Source organism: Hipposideros armiger, unplaced genomic scaffold (genome assembly GCF_001890085.2).
Source record: "Hipposideros armiger isolate ML-2016 unplaced genomic scaffold, ASM189008v1 scaffold_788, whole genome shotgun sequence".
Classification (NCBI taxonomy): domain Eukaryota; kingdom Metazoa; phylum Chordata; class Mammalia; order Chiroptera; family Hipposideridae; genus Hipposideros; species Hipposideros armiger.
Window position 1 is genome coordinate 516,171 of NW_017732138.1, and position 14,699 is coordinate 530,869.

The 14,699-nt window shown below is 47.1% G+C and overlaps 1 protein-coding gene and 1 long non-coding RNA gene across 3 annotated transcripts in view; one reads left to right on the forward strand and one right to left on the reverse strand.

The window, feature by feature from the left end:
• UXS1 (UDP-glucuronate decarboxylase 1) overlaps positions 1 to 7,193 on the reverse strand; it is a 104,753-nt gene extending 97,560 nt beyond the window's left edge. The window contains exon 1 of the mRNA XM_019628414.1: positions 6,568 to 7,193. Coding sequence (XP_019483959.1) covers positions 6,568 to 7,193 — 626 coding nt within the window. The remainder of the gene's footprint in view (positions 1 to 6,567) is intronic.
• A 227-nt stretch (positions 7,194 to 7,420) lies between these two features.
• The window catches only part of LOC109374106 (uncharacterized), a 140,050-nt gene continuing 132,771 nt past the window's right edge, over positions 7,421 to 14,699 (forward strand). Inside the window, exon 1 of one of the 2 annotated variants that reach the window (XR_002122341.1) lies at positions 7,421 to 7,634. This is a non-coding gene — a long non-coding RNA (uncharacterized LOC109374106). The remainder of the gene's footprint in view (positions 7,635 to 14,699) is intronic. The other variant, XR_002122340.1, reaches the window with a different exon arrangement.

Here is a 14,699-nt window from a genome sequence, read left to right on the forward strand (position 1 = left end):
AGCAAAATTACAGTTATAGAGTAGCAACGAAAATAATTTTATGGTTGGGGGTCACCACAACATGAGGAACTGTATTAAGGGGTTGCGGCTTTAGGAAGATTGAGACCCACTGCACTAGATGGTCCTACGGGCTCTGAGAATCACCCCCCCACCACCACACACACACCCATTGTATACTGGGGAAATGTGTCTTTAAAATGAAGTGATGTGGTCCAAATTTATCAACAGTGGGACAACCCTCGTGTAATGCAAATCACAAGCATTAATATAAAAACGTTTAACCAAAATTTAATCATGAAACAATCAAGGGGGCCAGCCAAGTGGCTCAGTTGGTTAAGAGTTAGCTTAAGAGTGCGAGCTCTGAGCAACAGGGCTGCCGGTTCGATTCCCACATGGGCTAGTGAGGCTGCGCCCGAGCTGAGCTGTCGCTGGGCTGCCAACAGGTGGCAGGATGACTCAGCTGGTGTAATAACAAGACTGCCTGTTCGATGGTGGGCTGCGCCTGCCTGCAACTAAGACTGAACTCAGCACCTTGAGCTGAGCTGCCGCCCGGATGGCTCAGTGGATAGGGTGTGCACTCCTAACAAGGCTGCTGGTTCGACTCCTGCATAGGATGGTGGCTACGCCTACCTGCAACTAAGACTGAACACAGCACCTTGAGCTTAGAGGCCACAAGCTGCTGACGAGCAGCCAGATGGCGACTGGCGCCCTCCACAACTAAGATTGAAGAACAACAACTTGGCTGGTCCCCTTCCCCAATTCCCCAACACTGTTCCCCTCACCAAATTCCCCAATTAAAAATAAAATAAAATAGGAAACAATCAAATAAATCCAGAATGTGGGACATTTTACAGGACAACTGGCTTGGCCTTTTTTTTAAAGGTAAAATGTCATGAGAAGCTAAAAAAAGTTGGCGACATAACAGCCAAATGCAATGTGTAGACCTTGACTGGATCCTAGATTTAAAAACAAAACAAACAAAAAAACAGAAAAGACTATAAAAGGCATTCATGGTACAATTGGGGGAAATTCAAATATGACTGTGTATTAGATAATATTATTTATGTTAATTTTTAGAGAATGATAATGATGATGAGATTATATAGAAGAATGCCTTTAGTCTTAGGAGATTATGTTAAAGTATTTAAAGGTGAACTATTCTGTCTGCAACTTTCAAATATTTCAACCAAAAAAGTATAAAAACAGAGAGAAAGAGAGCAAATGCAGAAAAAAAGATACAACAACTGGTAAATGTAGACAGGATTATTCGGGTGGGGGGGTTGCTGAATTATTACTTCAATAGAAAAAGTAGAAAATAGGTAGGGAATTGCTTACAATAAAATGCTGAGAGTTCAAAATAATTTATGGGCTGCCCCTCCCAGCCCCCAAGGAAGGGAGAGAGAGAAGAAGATCCCAGGCTGACTGCGCAGTCTGCGGAGGTTCCTGGGGGCCTGCGACTTATACTCAGGCCATTCTGGAAACACCACTTATACTCCAGTTGGCTTGTTTTTCCCTAGCTTTCTTCCCAGAAGTCTGCTGGCATCAGGATGGTGTGTAATGCACTGTTCTCTCTAGCAGTGGGGCGGTAATGTTCCCTGACTGAATTTAGGAGGGACTGATTGGATTAAGGGAAAACTACTCCTATGACAAACCCCAACTCAGAGAAGTCTGAAGTCTGGTATCATAAATGCAAAAGTAGCACACAGAAAACAAGCTTGTATACGGTTTTCAGGGTTTAATTTCGTGTCTTTTCAGCAGAATAACAGGGACAGGATAGAATAGAAAGGAACCACAAATACAGTGTCATTACAACCAAACCCATGATACACTAAAAATTAAATGAATATTTCTAGATATCACAACTCTAGTTTTCAAGAGCTAAAGATCAAGATAATGGCTCCTAAACACCACTAAACTGTCAGAAAATAGCTTTTTTGTTCTCATTGTTTAAGGTACAGGCCTAGGTGGACAGGGAAACGGGGGACAAAATGTTGCTGGAAAGTGAAAAGAGGACGGCCGAGCGCAGAGGAATTAAGAGAATGAGCGGTGGGCAGTGGGAAAGGCCCAGTCATGCCTTAGAAGGATTGAGAATGGTTATGCCTGATGCACCTGGATACGGCGCGACAAGGCAGGTCAGACAGGTTTGACTCAAATCCGTCTAAATAGCAGTACCATTGCCAGCTTCACTCCCTGCTCTGGCATAAGGTGGGCAGTTCCATCTCGGAAAGGGGTAGAATAGGGGGTCACAGACTGGGGAGCCCCACATCCACCTGGGATGGTGCTCAAGGTACTATTCAGCCCGCTCCCTACTGTGTTCCCAGAGTGCAGGCACCCAGGCCTCTTCATCCAGCAGGGGCCTTGTCACCACAGCTCAGAGCACAGACTCATGGCATTGAGGTCAGGAGGCTCTGCCAGCAAGTGACACAGCTTACAGTGAAGGGGCAGCTCAGGGATCCCCATCCACCCGAGGCCTCAAACACCACTCTGCTCAAACACCAGCAGGCGACCTCGGAGCACCAGAAAGCTGAGCAAAGCCTCCAACAAGGAAGGGAGAAGCGACCTGGAGAAAAAAGACTCTCCAGTGACAAGAAAACCGAACAAACAAAACTATCATGAAGAGAATACAGCCATGAAACAAAGACCACGTGTTTTTAGTTTAGTTTTTTTTTTTCAATCAGAAAACAAAAAAGATCTCATATAAGGGAAAAATGATAGCAACAACCAAAAATTCTTAAAAATCACTAGAAGAATTAGAATACAGAGATGAGGAAGTTTCCCAAAAGCAGAGCAAAACTTTGAAAAGGGAGAAAATATGAAATTAAAGGATGAGACCAGGCAGTATCAGCATAATATATTCCAGAGTGAGAAAAGAGAAAATGGGGGGAAAGAAATAACCAAAGAATAATTCAAGAAAATTCCAAGAACTGAAGAATTCGAGTTTCTGGATTGCAATGGCTCAAAAGTACCCAGCATCCAGTATACAAAGGCACCCAGGCCGAGCACAGGAACAGGTCAGTCAGGGCAGGGTTTGTTCAGCTGCAGCAACAACCAAGCCAAGGACCCTCAAAGACTTAGAAAAACAAAGATGTATTCTTCAAGTTTATTTCACTCTAAGAGAGCGAGGGAGCAGGTGGGGCGCTCTGCACACAGCATAGTCATCAGAAGCACTGTAAGAACTTGCATTCACAATTAACCGCTGGGCCCAGAAGTGAAGCTGTAGCCCCTCAGCCCCTGGGCATGGTGATTATGTGAGGTCACCAAACTCGAGAAGGGAGAAAAGGCCAGGGAGCAGAGCTGGAAATATGTGGTGAACAATGATTAGCATGGGCAAAAAGATCCTGCAATCTTCCAGAAAGAAAAGGCAAGTCACACAAAAAGGGACCTACTTGAAACTCCTCACCAACACTAGAAGCCCGAAAGGACTGTAATAACACCTGAACATTTTTGAAAGAGGCTTTCTCTATAATTCTACATTATCGTTCTATCAATTAAATGTGAAGACAGAAAAGACAATTATCGACAAAGTCTCAAAATGCTCTTCTGGTGAACATTCAAGTGAAACAAGAGGAAGGAAGTCAGGGCACAGGAGATGCGTGATGGGCGGAGCAGGTACGAAGGCTGGGGCCCTTCTTCAGGATGGTGCCCCAAACAGAGGCCTTGACCTTGTGTGTATCTTGAGGGGAGACACAGGCAGCTGACAAAGCATTTGGAGTTCAATCAGTGATTGTACACAGAAAGCAAAGTAAACTTTTTTTTTAAAGCCAATTATTAGCTACAAGAGAAACAAAAAAATAATGTAAAACATGGCTCAGTATGAATGGCACTTAAGTCAGACGCTTGAGTACTACATGTTGATCTCAAAATCCCGCCATACCTACATGGGATGTGGTGAGCATGGGTATGGAGGAAAGACAGTAAACAATCACCTTCTAAAAGAGAAAGTCACTAGGTAATAAATACATATAAATGAAAACCAAGAAGCACATCATTCTATAGCACAAAGACAAATACCAAAATCATGAGCTTCGAGAAGTGCTTGCCTCTGGGGAGGCAGTAGTGGCAGGGTTGTTTTGCCTAACAACCCCTGCAGAGGCTATCTGACTTTTTAATCACATCTATGTGCATGTTAAAAACAGCAAACAAACAAACACGAAAGGTAAGTGGCCTTGATTTGGAAGGGAGCTCCCTAGTGGGTGAGCAGGATTTTCAAACAATCTGAGTTCTTCCAATGAGCTAATAACATGGATCTAAGTCCCACAAGGGCTGAAATACTTAAGACACACTCCCTGTCCTCAAGGGGTGGGCATTTTATTGAGAAGAAAAGGTGCAGAGAAAAGAACTCCAGTGCAGTGCAAGCGGGCATATGCTGACCCCGCTGAGCCTGGTACAGAGTATGGGGTAGCAAGAAGGGAGACTCCACCCCAGGAGGCAAAGAGATTGAGGAAGAAGAGGCAAAGGTGGGCAGAGATGAAATGAGGAAGACCAGCAGAACCTGAGAGAGGAACAGGGGGAGCATTTCTACAATAGAAGGGGGCTGGCTAACAGTGAGAGAGTGTGTGATTTGGGATAATGGACAGTGCTGTCAATAGAAGTGAAATTTTACTCACAATAGGGCGGGGGGGGGAGATTATTAACAAGGAAAAGCAGACTCAGACTCAAAATCACAGAAGTCACTGTTAACTTATTACATTTTCAGTGTCCTTGAACACTATCAATCAGGATCCCTGTAACATTTTTCCCACAAAGTGTCTCAGGTTTACCATCCCTGCTCATTAGTAACACTGCTGCCACCCTAGTCTTAAACCCCTCATAGCTGAAATCACCCACTTCACAAAGGCTCTCCAAGGCCTGCCTGCTTGGCCCGTCTGGCAGGGCAGCCTCCTCACTATATTTCCTTTTCACACTCCAAAGACACTACCCTTCTTTGTATTCCCAGAATACTCCCTGCTCTTGGCTGCCGCAGGACCTCTGCACATGCTGTTCCTTCCAGAACACATTCCCTCCTCTACCTCCCTGTTAATTCCTACATACCCTTCAATTCTCAGCTCAGGCCTCAATTCCTCATGGAAACAACTATCCCTGGAGTCCCTGTCACAAGCTATTATGCATTCCTTTTCTTCTACCAGTTTACAATTTAACCCTCATTTGAGTGATACCGAATTCATGGCCACCTCACCTTCTAGCCCAGCGGTTCTCAAAGTGGGGTCTCCAGAGCACAGCAACAGCTTCCCAGGTGAAACTTTTAGAAGGCAAGTTGTCAGGACATAACCCCAGACCTGCTGAATTAGAAACTTGAGATGGGAGGCAGCAACCTGTGTTTTGCAAACCTTCCAGATGATTCTGATGCACACTCCAGTGTAAGAACCACTGCCCTAGACTCCATGACCGCATAGCCCAAGGTGGTTTGCACTCCTTGATGTCCCCTGGAGCCAAGCAGTGACAGACAACAATAAGGACTTGGTAGGATTTCCTGGTTGAATGAATGGTGAAAACCTTTCCATAGCTCCCGTAGGTCCCCTACCTTATTAATTCTAAACCCCTCTGTCAAACTTTAGAAGCCCCCATAATCAACACTGAACTTGCTGCAGACCTCTGCTCTAGGCCCCATTTGCCCGGCTTTTCTGGGTTCAAAACTTGTCTCTTCATATCTTATCATCTGTGTGAGCATTTATAAATTTTTCTAATTTCTCTTGGCCTTAAATTCCTCACCTCTAAAATGGGACTAATCATAGTACCTACTTCCAAGGACTGTTGCGATAACTAAATGAGACAATGAGAGACTCATGCCTGCGCATACATGTAAGCACTCAGCAAATTTAGGAATTATTGTCATAATAATTATGCAACTTTAGTGGTCTGTCCTCTTGGTCTCAGCTTTCTTACTTAAAACTGACCACACACATTTTTTCCCTCGCAGAGTACCCACATCTAACAACCACCTAGCAACCAGGAGGCCTGCTTGAGCTTCCTCAGTTCCACCTCCTGGAACAGCTGGGCTCCTCTAGACAGGCTGGGTCTAAACCGCACAAGTCTTTTTAGTACTCAACCGAAGTCACTTCCCAGATTCCCCTCTCATCTCGGGAATCAGATCTTGGTAACTCAACTGGTTAGCAGGTGGCTTCATTTCAGTGTGTGCTGTCTGGTGGCTAAGATTCAAACGGAGCTCACACTGGGTGCTAGTTCTAGTGCAATTCTGTTACTTGGTAAAGTATGAATACCAACAATTGAAATATATTCCCATCGAACAGATCTTAAATTAATAAGAAAAAACAAGAACAGTTTCTGCCTCTAAGAAGACAAACCTGCCCTGTCTCGGAAGCGGCCATAAGTGATGACAGAAACGAGAACTGCACACACGGAAGCGCCTGACCACTGGGCCTCAGTGGGCCAGGATCGTCCACCCGCCGCGCCTCGGGAACCCCGCGCGCCTGTACACCTAGGAGCGGCCGCTGGTCGGAGGGGACCCGCAACACTTGGCTCCCCAATAGTTAAATGCTGAGTAATTTTCATGCGGAGCAAACAATCAGAGCCGGGGATATGCCAACGACAACAATATTTTTATCCTACTTAACCAACACGGCTCCGCGGCATGACCGCGGGTGTCTCCAGGGTGTCCCCGCGCGGAACGGTCCGGAATCGCCGGCCGGGACGTCCCCCTCGCCGGCTCTGGGAGCGACTTGCACAGCAGTTCCACGCGTCGGGGAGGGGAGACTTGGGGCAGTGAACTGGGGCCGCGGTACGCGGGGTCCGCCGAGGACCGCAGAGCCGCCGCCGGGCGGGGTCCCGCGGTCACCGCGCCCCGGGGCAAGGGACCCTCCGCCGGGCCGCCCGGTCTCCGCGCCAGGGCCTAAGCGGTCGAGGGGCTGCGTCCAAGTTGGCTGGGTGCTTTGCCGCAAAAGTGGAAATGGAGAGAGGTGTCCGAAGCCCCCGGAAAAGGGTGGAAACAGGAAGCGCAGGTCCCGGCGGGGAGGAAGACCCGGCTGCAGGGCCGCCCCGGGGCCGCACAGAGCCCGCCTCCCCACCCCCGGCCCCGCCGTCTCAGCGCTGGGGCGCCGGGGAATGAATGAGGCTCCCCCGCCAGCCACCGGCGCGCACTCACAGGCGACGTAGGCGAACAGCGCGATGCCCAGCAGCAGCTTCATCCTCCTGCGGTTGACGGCAGACACGAGGCGCAGTAGCGCCTTGCTCACCATCCCCAGGAGCGCGCGGGTCCAGGGCCCTGCCGCTCCGGGGCCAGCCTGCTGCACAATGCGCTGCGGCGGCGGCGGCGGCAGCAGCGGCCCGGGAGAGCCCCGCCCCCAGCCTCCCTCGAGGCCCCGCCCCCGTGCCCCGGGTTTCCTGCTGGCAGAACCACTGCGCACGCGCAGCTCCGCCCCCGCTCCGTCTCCTCCCTTGCCTTCCCAACTTTCTGCCCCTCCGCCTCCTCTCCCTGAAGGCGCAACTGCTGCCTCTCTCACCTAGGTTTTCGAAGATTGTAGCTGGGAGGAGTGGCGGGGCGTGTGCAGCGCATGCGCGTACCGGCATGTTTTATCCGGAGGTGCCACCCGTGCAGTGGACGGGTAAGGTGAGGGGCCAGCCTGAGGGCGGGACCGTGGTAGCAGAGTTTCGGAACCCAGCCCAACTGGAGACACGCGGTGGGTAGTCAGATGTTGCGATGAAAAGAAACATTTATGCTAAATCTGGCCATGTCTTTGAAGTTCATTAGATGCCTCCCTCAGAAAGTTGACTAGTTCTCTTGGCTGTTTTGTTGACTTCTGTAGTTACAGTAGAGACAGCGAAAATGATTAATCCCTAAACGTTGCTAAAGTAAAAAACCTAATGCATTTCTCTCTGCTATGGTCAACTGGGCTGCCTTTTAATAAAAAGTTTATTATTATAAAAAAGTAAAGCTCGTGGTATAATTAGGACAAACCAGGACAAGGAAAGGATGCAATTAGGCTTTGTCTCTATCTAGAGAAAAACACTGAGTATGTCATGTATGTTCCATCCCAATCTTTTTCTTGAGTGTATATATTTTAACATAGTTATGGGGGTGAGTTGTGGTGGTGTAGTGATTGCATATGTGGTACCTGAATTTATTTCTTTGATAAGCATTTATTGAATGCCTACTACAAGCTAGGAGGTGTGTCAAAGTATACACAAATACCAGAAGCTCATGATGGGGTACAGCGAAACACTGGTCTCATAGGGGAGAAAAAATGATACATGCAGATCTGTGTGTAGCTATGTCAAGAGAGACCCCAGAAAGTGTCGGGGAGCTGCAGGCTACAAGTGCTGATCTTCAGCCACAGGGAGATCTTTAGCCAGCAGTGTCTCTGACCTCTGAATGTCAGGCCATTTTGTTAAGCTTAACAATCGAATACGCTTCTTTAACTTTATGAGAAAGGTCACACGCAAGCTATCAATACATTCCAAGCATATTCGGTTGTAGGTGAGGGTTAACAGGTATCAATTCAAGCAGGCCAAAAATTGTGGAATACATGCTATTTCTGTACAAAACTCCTTAAAATCCAGCATTCCTATCTGAGCGTTTTTCCTGACACCACACGTTATTGCCAGCTCCTCCTGCCCCATTGGATTAATTATATGGAAATACTCTCAGCAGCTGCAGATAGAAATGCTGCTGCTGTCATTATTACCACCCAGAAAGCTGTTGGTGGCCCAAGGCCCTGATTTCCAGCTCAACCAACGCCAGAACTGGGGAGTGAGTAATAATGTGCACCCAGTGGCTGTGCAAACGCCCAAGGGAAAGGAGATGCCGAAGAGGACCTCCGGGCATCAGAGAAGCCATGGGTTTAGGGAAGTCCACACCCTCTCCTCTTCTCTTTTCAATTCCTCCAACCGGCCCACTCCCACCTCCCAGGTGGGACTCCCACGTGGGGACAAGAGTCCCCAGGTTCGGGACTCTTGTCTCACCCCACCTTGACCTTGCTATCTACCTAATTTTCTCAGTGATGTGTGAGCAAGAGTATCTCCGAGCAATTACCAGTTACAAGACACTGTTCTTTATATGTGGGGTAATTAAAACATGAATCATAGTATGGCTTCTCTCCTAGGTTGTTAAAAGCCTAAGAAGAGTAGAAAACCAGCATTTATGAAACTTCTGCCATGTGCCAGGGACTGTTATTCGGGATGCTTTCATATGTTTTCTCATTCAATTCGGTAACAGCCCTGTGATGTCGGGTTGCTGCTGTCTTTACTAGGTGAGGAAATTGAAGCTGTGAGAATGTAGTCAGCGTCCACATAGCTGTGCATGTGGGGCTGGGGTTTGAACCCACGCTTTTTCCTACACGAGGATGCTTTTCTGTAGGAGCGTGAAGACATGCAGAAACAACTATAATTCATGGTAGAAAATGGTGAGTGCTCTGGGACAGGCTCAGATGAATGGCTAAGGAATTTCACAAAAGGGAGAGACATTGCTCCCAGGGAAGTGCTGGCCAGGTCAGCTGGTACAGGCTCACCCACGCGGAGTGTTAGCAACCCCAGTGTGAATGTTTATACCGTAGACATAAGCAGTTGCCACACATCAGGACTTTTTTTTTTTTCCTAGCACACTTCTGCTTTCAGGTGAGTACAATAAGAGGAAGGCCTTGCAGAGCAGGAGCTAGGTGATCTGAGTTTTCAAAGGATGTGTAAGACTTTTCCTCATACACATTGGGCAGGGGTATCCCTCCGGAAGTAGCAAGGTCAGGGGCCTCAGGAAGGGAAAGAATCCCATAGGGGACAGTGGGGAACTTTGTTTGCCTGGAGGAGCAGGGAACAAGAAGAGAAGGTATAAATAATGTTGGAAAGATTCTGAAAGGCCTTGAGGGTTAGTCCAAACCAAGTCACTCATATCTTGGTTAAGGGTGACTTCCATGGCTGGTCATTCACCAGTCGTCTCAGCCTCCATCTGCCTTTCTGGACTCTGTGCTGTTCTGCTGGGGCTGGAGTATATACACCACATCTTCCGCTCCCTGGTTGGTGCTGCGGTTGGTTCTCCTTCTGGCTTTTCCAGCATGGCCATCGCTGGAGGTTGCTGGAAGTTGCTAGCACTGGCCATAGCCACAGTAAGAGTGGGTGATTCTGGATCCCGGAAGTCCAAAGTGAGGCAGCACCTTTTCAGAGGTCCATTACCCCAAAATCAAGGCCTCTGTTCCAGGCTGATTCACAGCAAACCTCCCACGGGCACTTGCAGCTTCCGATCGCTAGTGTTGCTCCCTTCTTTCTTGCTCATCCAGAATCCCTCTGCTCCCTTTGGCTCTTTCCACCGCTTTGAACCCAAACTGCTTTGTTAAATTCCTCCCGTTTGAAATGCTTACAACAGTTTTCCTGACAAGACCCTGATGGATACAACTTCCTCTAAGAAATCTGAGAAAGAAGACTTGGTCTGAGGTCAGCTCCTGAGCTGCCTGTCATGAAGCTGCCCCTCCTTGCTATGCCAGCTCTGTCCTGCGTCACTGCTGTTTTCCTGCTGGTCATTGATCATAATGCCTGCACTGGAGTCCCTTTCTAGAGGATATTACTCCCTTCCATGGGTCTCAGGAAGAGGGATAGACGGGAGGTAGGCCTCGCTGCCCTATTGCTTTATTCCTGCCGCATCCCCACTGTCACACCAGAATAAGTGAGTGCACGAGACTTTGGGGAGACACATCAACAAAAGGAACTTGAAATTGCATATACAACATTCTCATTCCCATGAGTCATTTCATTTTTAGAACAATTTAGATTTACAGAAAAATTGAGAAGATACTTCAGAGAGTTTCCTACCCCACACCTGTTTTCCCCTGTTATTGACATCTTGCTTTCATTTAGGATTATATCACTTCCTATCTAGTGTTCCCACTTCCATCATGACTTATGACTGTTGCTGTAGGCCGTGCTCCCTGGCTGAGGTAGTGTCTGTCAGGTTTCCCCACTGTAGAGTTATCCTTTCTCCCCCTTTCCATTCTGTCCTTTTGAGATGAAAGTCACTCTGCACAGCTCATACATAAGGGGTGGGGAGCTGTGCTCTACCTCCTTGGGGATATAGTGTACGTGCAAATTATTTGGAATTCTTCATTAAGGGACATTGGTCTCTTTCCCCCCATTTACTTACTTATTTGATTATTTATGTTGGTATGAACTTGCAGAGATTTATTTTATACTTCGAGTTATAATGCAATACTACTTTATTTTATTGCTAAAATTCTTCCAGCTTGAGTTATTGGGAGCTCTTTCGGTTGGCTCGTGCCCCTTTGATGTACCCACATCATTGTGGTTGGGTTTTTTTATAAGCATTTCCTTACTTTCTGGCACTATAAGATGCTCTGGGCTCACCTTGTACATTTTCTGCCCTAGTCCTAGAATCAGCTATTTCTCCAAGGATCCCTGGTTGCTTTTACTGGCAAGTGGTACTAGAAACAAGATCTGGGTGCTAGATACTCTGGCACTACTGGGGTGGTGTTTCTAGGCCTTCGTAGCTGACAGAACAAAGAAATATGTGTGTGTACCAACAAATATTTCTACAGGTAATGATCTGTATCTCTATTAAGCTAAACATGACTTCATCCTGATGTTTCCAACTCTAATCTATTGCACATGGATCATTCTAGCTTCCTTCCATCCCGACAGAAACCAGGCTTCCACCATCCGCCATCCATTTACTTAATTTTCCAGTTCCAGGACACATGTATGAGAGTTCTCTGACCACTTCACCACTGGGGATGACCATCTGTGCAGGCTTCCCCGACACACCGCATTCTTCTCCTCCATCCTCTGCTCTCCCCCCACCACCCCACCATCCCACTACCCCTTAACCACCCAACCCTGGAATTCCTCTTTATTTTCATGCAAGGCAGTTTGTTCCCCCTCCTGTTACCCCAGCGGCTTCACCTTCCTCACCTAAACTTGCTAATAAAAGTGTCTTAGCAAATGCAGTTCCCTCCTTAAGAAGAGTACTCTGGTGTCATCCTTAAAGAATCCTTGAGAGCATGCTCAGGATCAGAGTCTGGTCATTAATGTATAGACAGTGGGGTGTGGCTGGCCATCTCTGGGTGTCAGCTGCCATCATCTAGGCAGGTTTCCTGGCAGCACTGGCCGGAGTGGGAACAGCGGGAGAGGCACCTGGCACAGAGGGCCAGTGCAACAGTCCAGATGGACAGGAACACAAATACACTAGCAGTCCTGTTGGAAAGGGCATGGCAATAAATTTGAGGCTAATTTAGGATGTAAAACAATAGAAGTTCTAGTGGATTGTAGAGATCAAAGGGGAGAAAGAGTAATCAAATAGGACTCTCATGTCATATGCCTGGCTGACAGGTCTTCCTGAGGTGTTAGTCCATGCATGTGTTTTTCCTCCAGGGTATTTGCATTTTAATGAGACTCAAAGACCAGAATTCAAAGTTGGCAAAGAGGTTTCAAATGCATGCCAACTCCAGCAGAAATGTAGTGTTGCCTGCAGCTCTGAGTTTGGAGGGGCTCCTGCATCCAGACACAGCAGGAGAAGTGCTGTGATGTTCGAAATGCCTGAATGGTTGGGGAAAGGTGGGGCCAGGGCTGGGAGACCTATGGCACTTGGTTGTCTTTGTTCTTTCTCTCTGCAAGTTCCCTTCCAGTTCAGGAATTTTATGCTGAATTTTAAGTGCTCAAGATTACCATTGGTGGAGATAATTTTGAGCAAAAGCCTCTATATCATGTCATGCAGGCAGCATCCTTGTGTAGTCTAAGACCAGTCCTGTAGTTAAAACTAAAATAAGCAAGGAGCTGGAAGAGAGTGATGAGCTCCTTAAAACCGACATAGCTCTTTGCTCAGAGGACTGTGTGATAAGGCAACAGTGAAGTAACCAGTGAATTGTGGATTAGGTATTAGCCACTGCTAAGTCGTGCTTTTCAGACCTTATGATTACTTGAAGTAGTACAAAAGAAAGCTTAAAATGGCATTTTTTAGGCACAAAGAGCAGTTAGGAGAGAAAAGAGTGTGTGTGTGTGTGTGTGTGTGTGTGTGTGTCTGTGTGAGTGTGTGTGTGTCTGTGTGAGTGTATGAGTGTGTGAGAGTGTGAGTGTGTGTGTCTGTGTGAGTATGTGTATGTGTGTCTGTGTGTGAATATGAGTGTGTGTGTGTCTGTGTGTGAGAGCATGACTCTGTGTGTGTGTGTCTGTGTGAGAGTGTGTGTGTGTGTGTGTGAGTGTGTGTGTGTGTCCATGCACAACTGTGCACATGCATGGGATCTTGAGAAGCAGAGTTGCTGTTAAAATCATGTGGCATTTTTGTAGCAAGCAGAAAAAGGCTCCCCTTCCTCAATACACCTTACATCCATCTGGCAGGAAATTGTCATAGTAAATATATAAATCTATGTTTTCTAAGACAGTGTGCCCTTCACCAGTGTACAACCTACCCAACTGTACATGTTATATATGGGCAGGAATGGGGTTGGATATAGTGATGCAGGCAAGAAGGTAGGGGAGAAGACAGCAAGAAAATGGCTTCTCTGTATGCATCTAGGGTCGTGGAGTTACAACAATTAGACTTGTTCTGATTGGATTTTCTGGTGCACAGCCAACTATTATTTACTAAGGCACTTCAGCAGGCAAGCAGCTGGTGCATGAAAAGTCTTACTTCCTCATGTCCTCTACTTCCACTTCACTATCTCGACCACTAGTCAGGGACAGTGGCATGGGAAGCTGGGACATGACCAAATTAAGCCAAAGAGGAGAGGAGGTGATTGGCCACGAAAGCACTCAGTGACTGTAAGTAATAAAACTGGTAAAAATAAAAGATAAATAAATTAAAAAAAAACAAAAAATAAATAAATAAAACAAAAAAAAATAAAAAAAAATAAAACTGGTAAAGTTGATGTGCAGATAATTCCACAAGTATTTTGAGAAAGTGATCATTTTGGAAGACAACATACATTTAGACTTATGTGAAAAAATCAGTTACTTTACTGTCATACTTCATATGCAGCCTCACGATTGCTTTGAAATTACCAATAGAAGGACAAAGCAGAAATCTTGTAATGGTAGCCAATCTCTATCAGAAGATAATGTGCAGAACTGAGGCTGAGATGGAGGATTTTTTTTTTAAAGATTTTTATTGGGGAATTGGGGGGATGGGAATAGTGCTGGGGAATTGGGGGAAGGGGAACAGACAAGTTGCTGTCGTTTTGTTCTTCAATCTAGTTGTGGAGGATGTTGCTTCACTGGCCCAAGTTGGCACCATCATTGCGCTCTTCTCTGGAGAGGCAGATCAGTCGCCGGCTTCTGGACGGCCGCTCACTGCGGCTGCTGGCCGCTCACGCTGGCTGCTGGCCACACATGGTAGCCCATGGCAATCCACTGCCACAGGGACTGCAGCCCACGCCTTGCCGGCGACTCAGGGCAGCCCACCTCCAGGTTGAGCTGTTGTTCAGCATCTTAGCTGTAGAGGGCAGTGTCACTGGCCCTCATATGTGGGATCCGAACCGGGGCCCTCTGGCATCCCAAGCGAGTTCTTAACCATCGCGCCACTCGGCTGGCCCGGGGGATTTTTAAATGTTAGTGGGACCACACTACAGCACTTCCACAGAATGAAACATGGAGTGTGAAGGGAGAACAGGACAGAAGATTCAGTGCAAGTGGGTGTCAGTTTACTCACTTTAAAGATGGGTAAGCCTAGTTTAATGTACAGGTTCAGAGTTAAGCCTTGATGAAATAGCAGCTCGGTAAAGCCCAAGGCCTTTCTTTCTTTAGAAGCAGCTCGT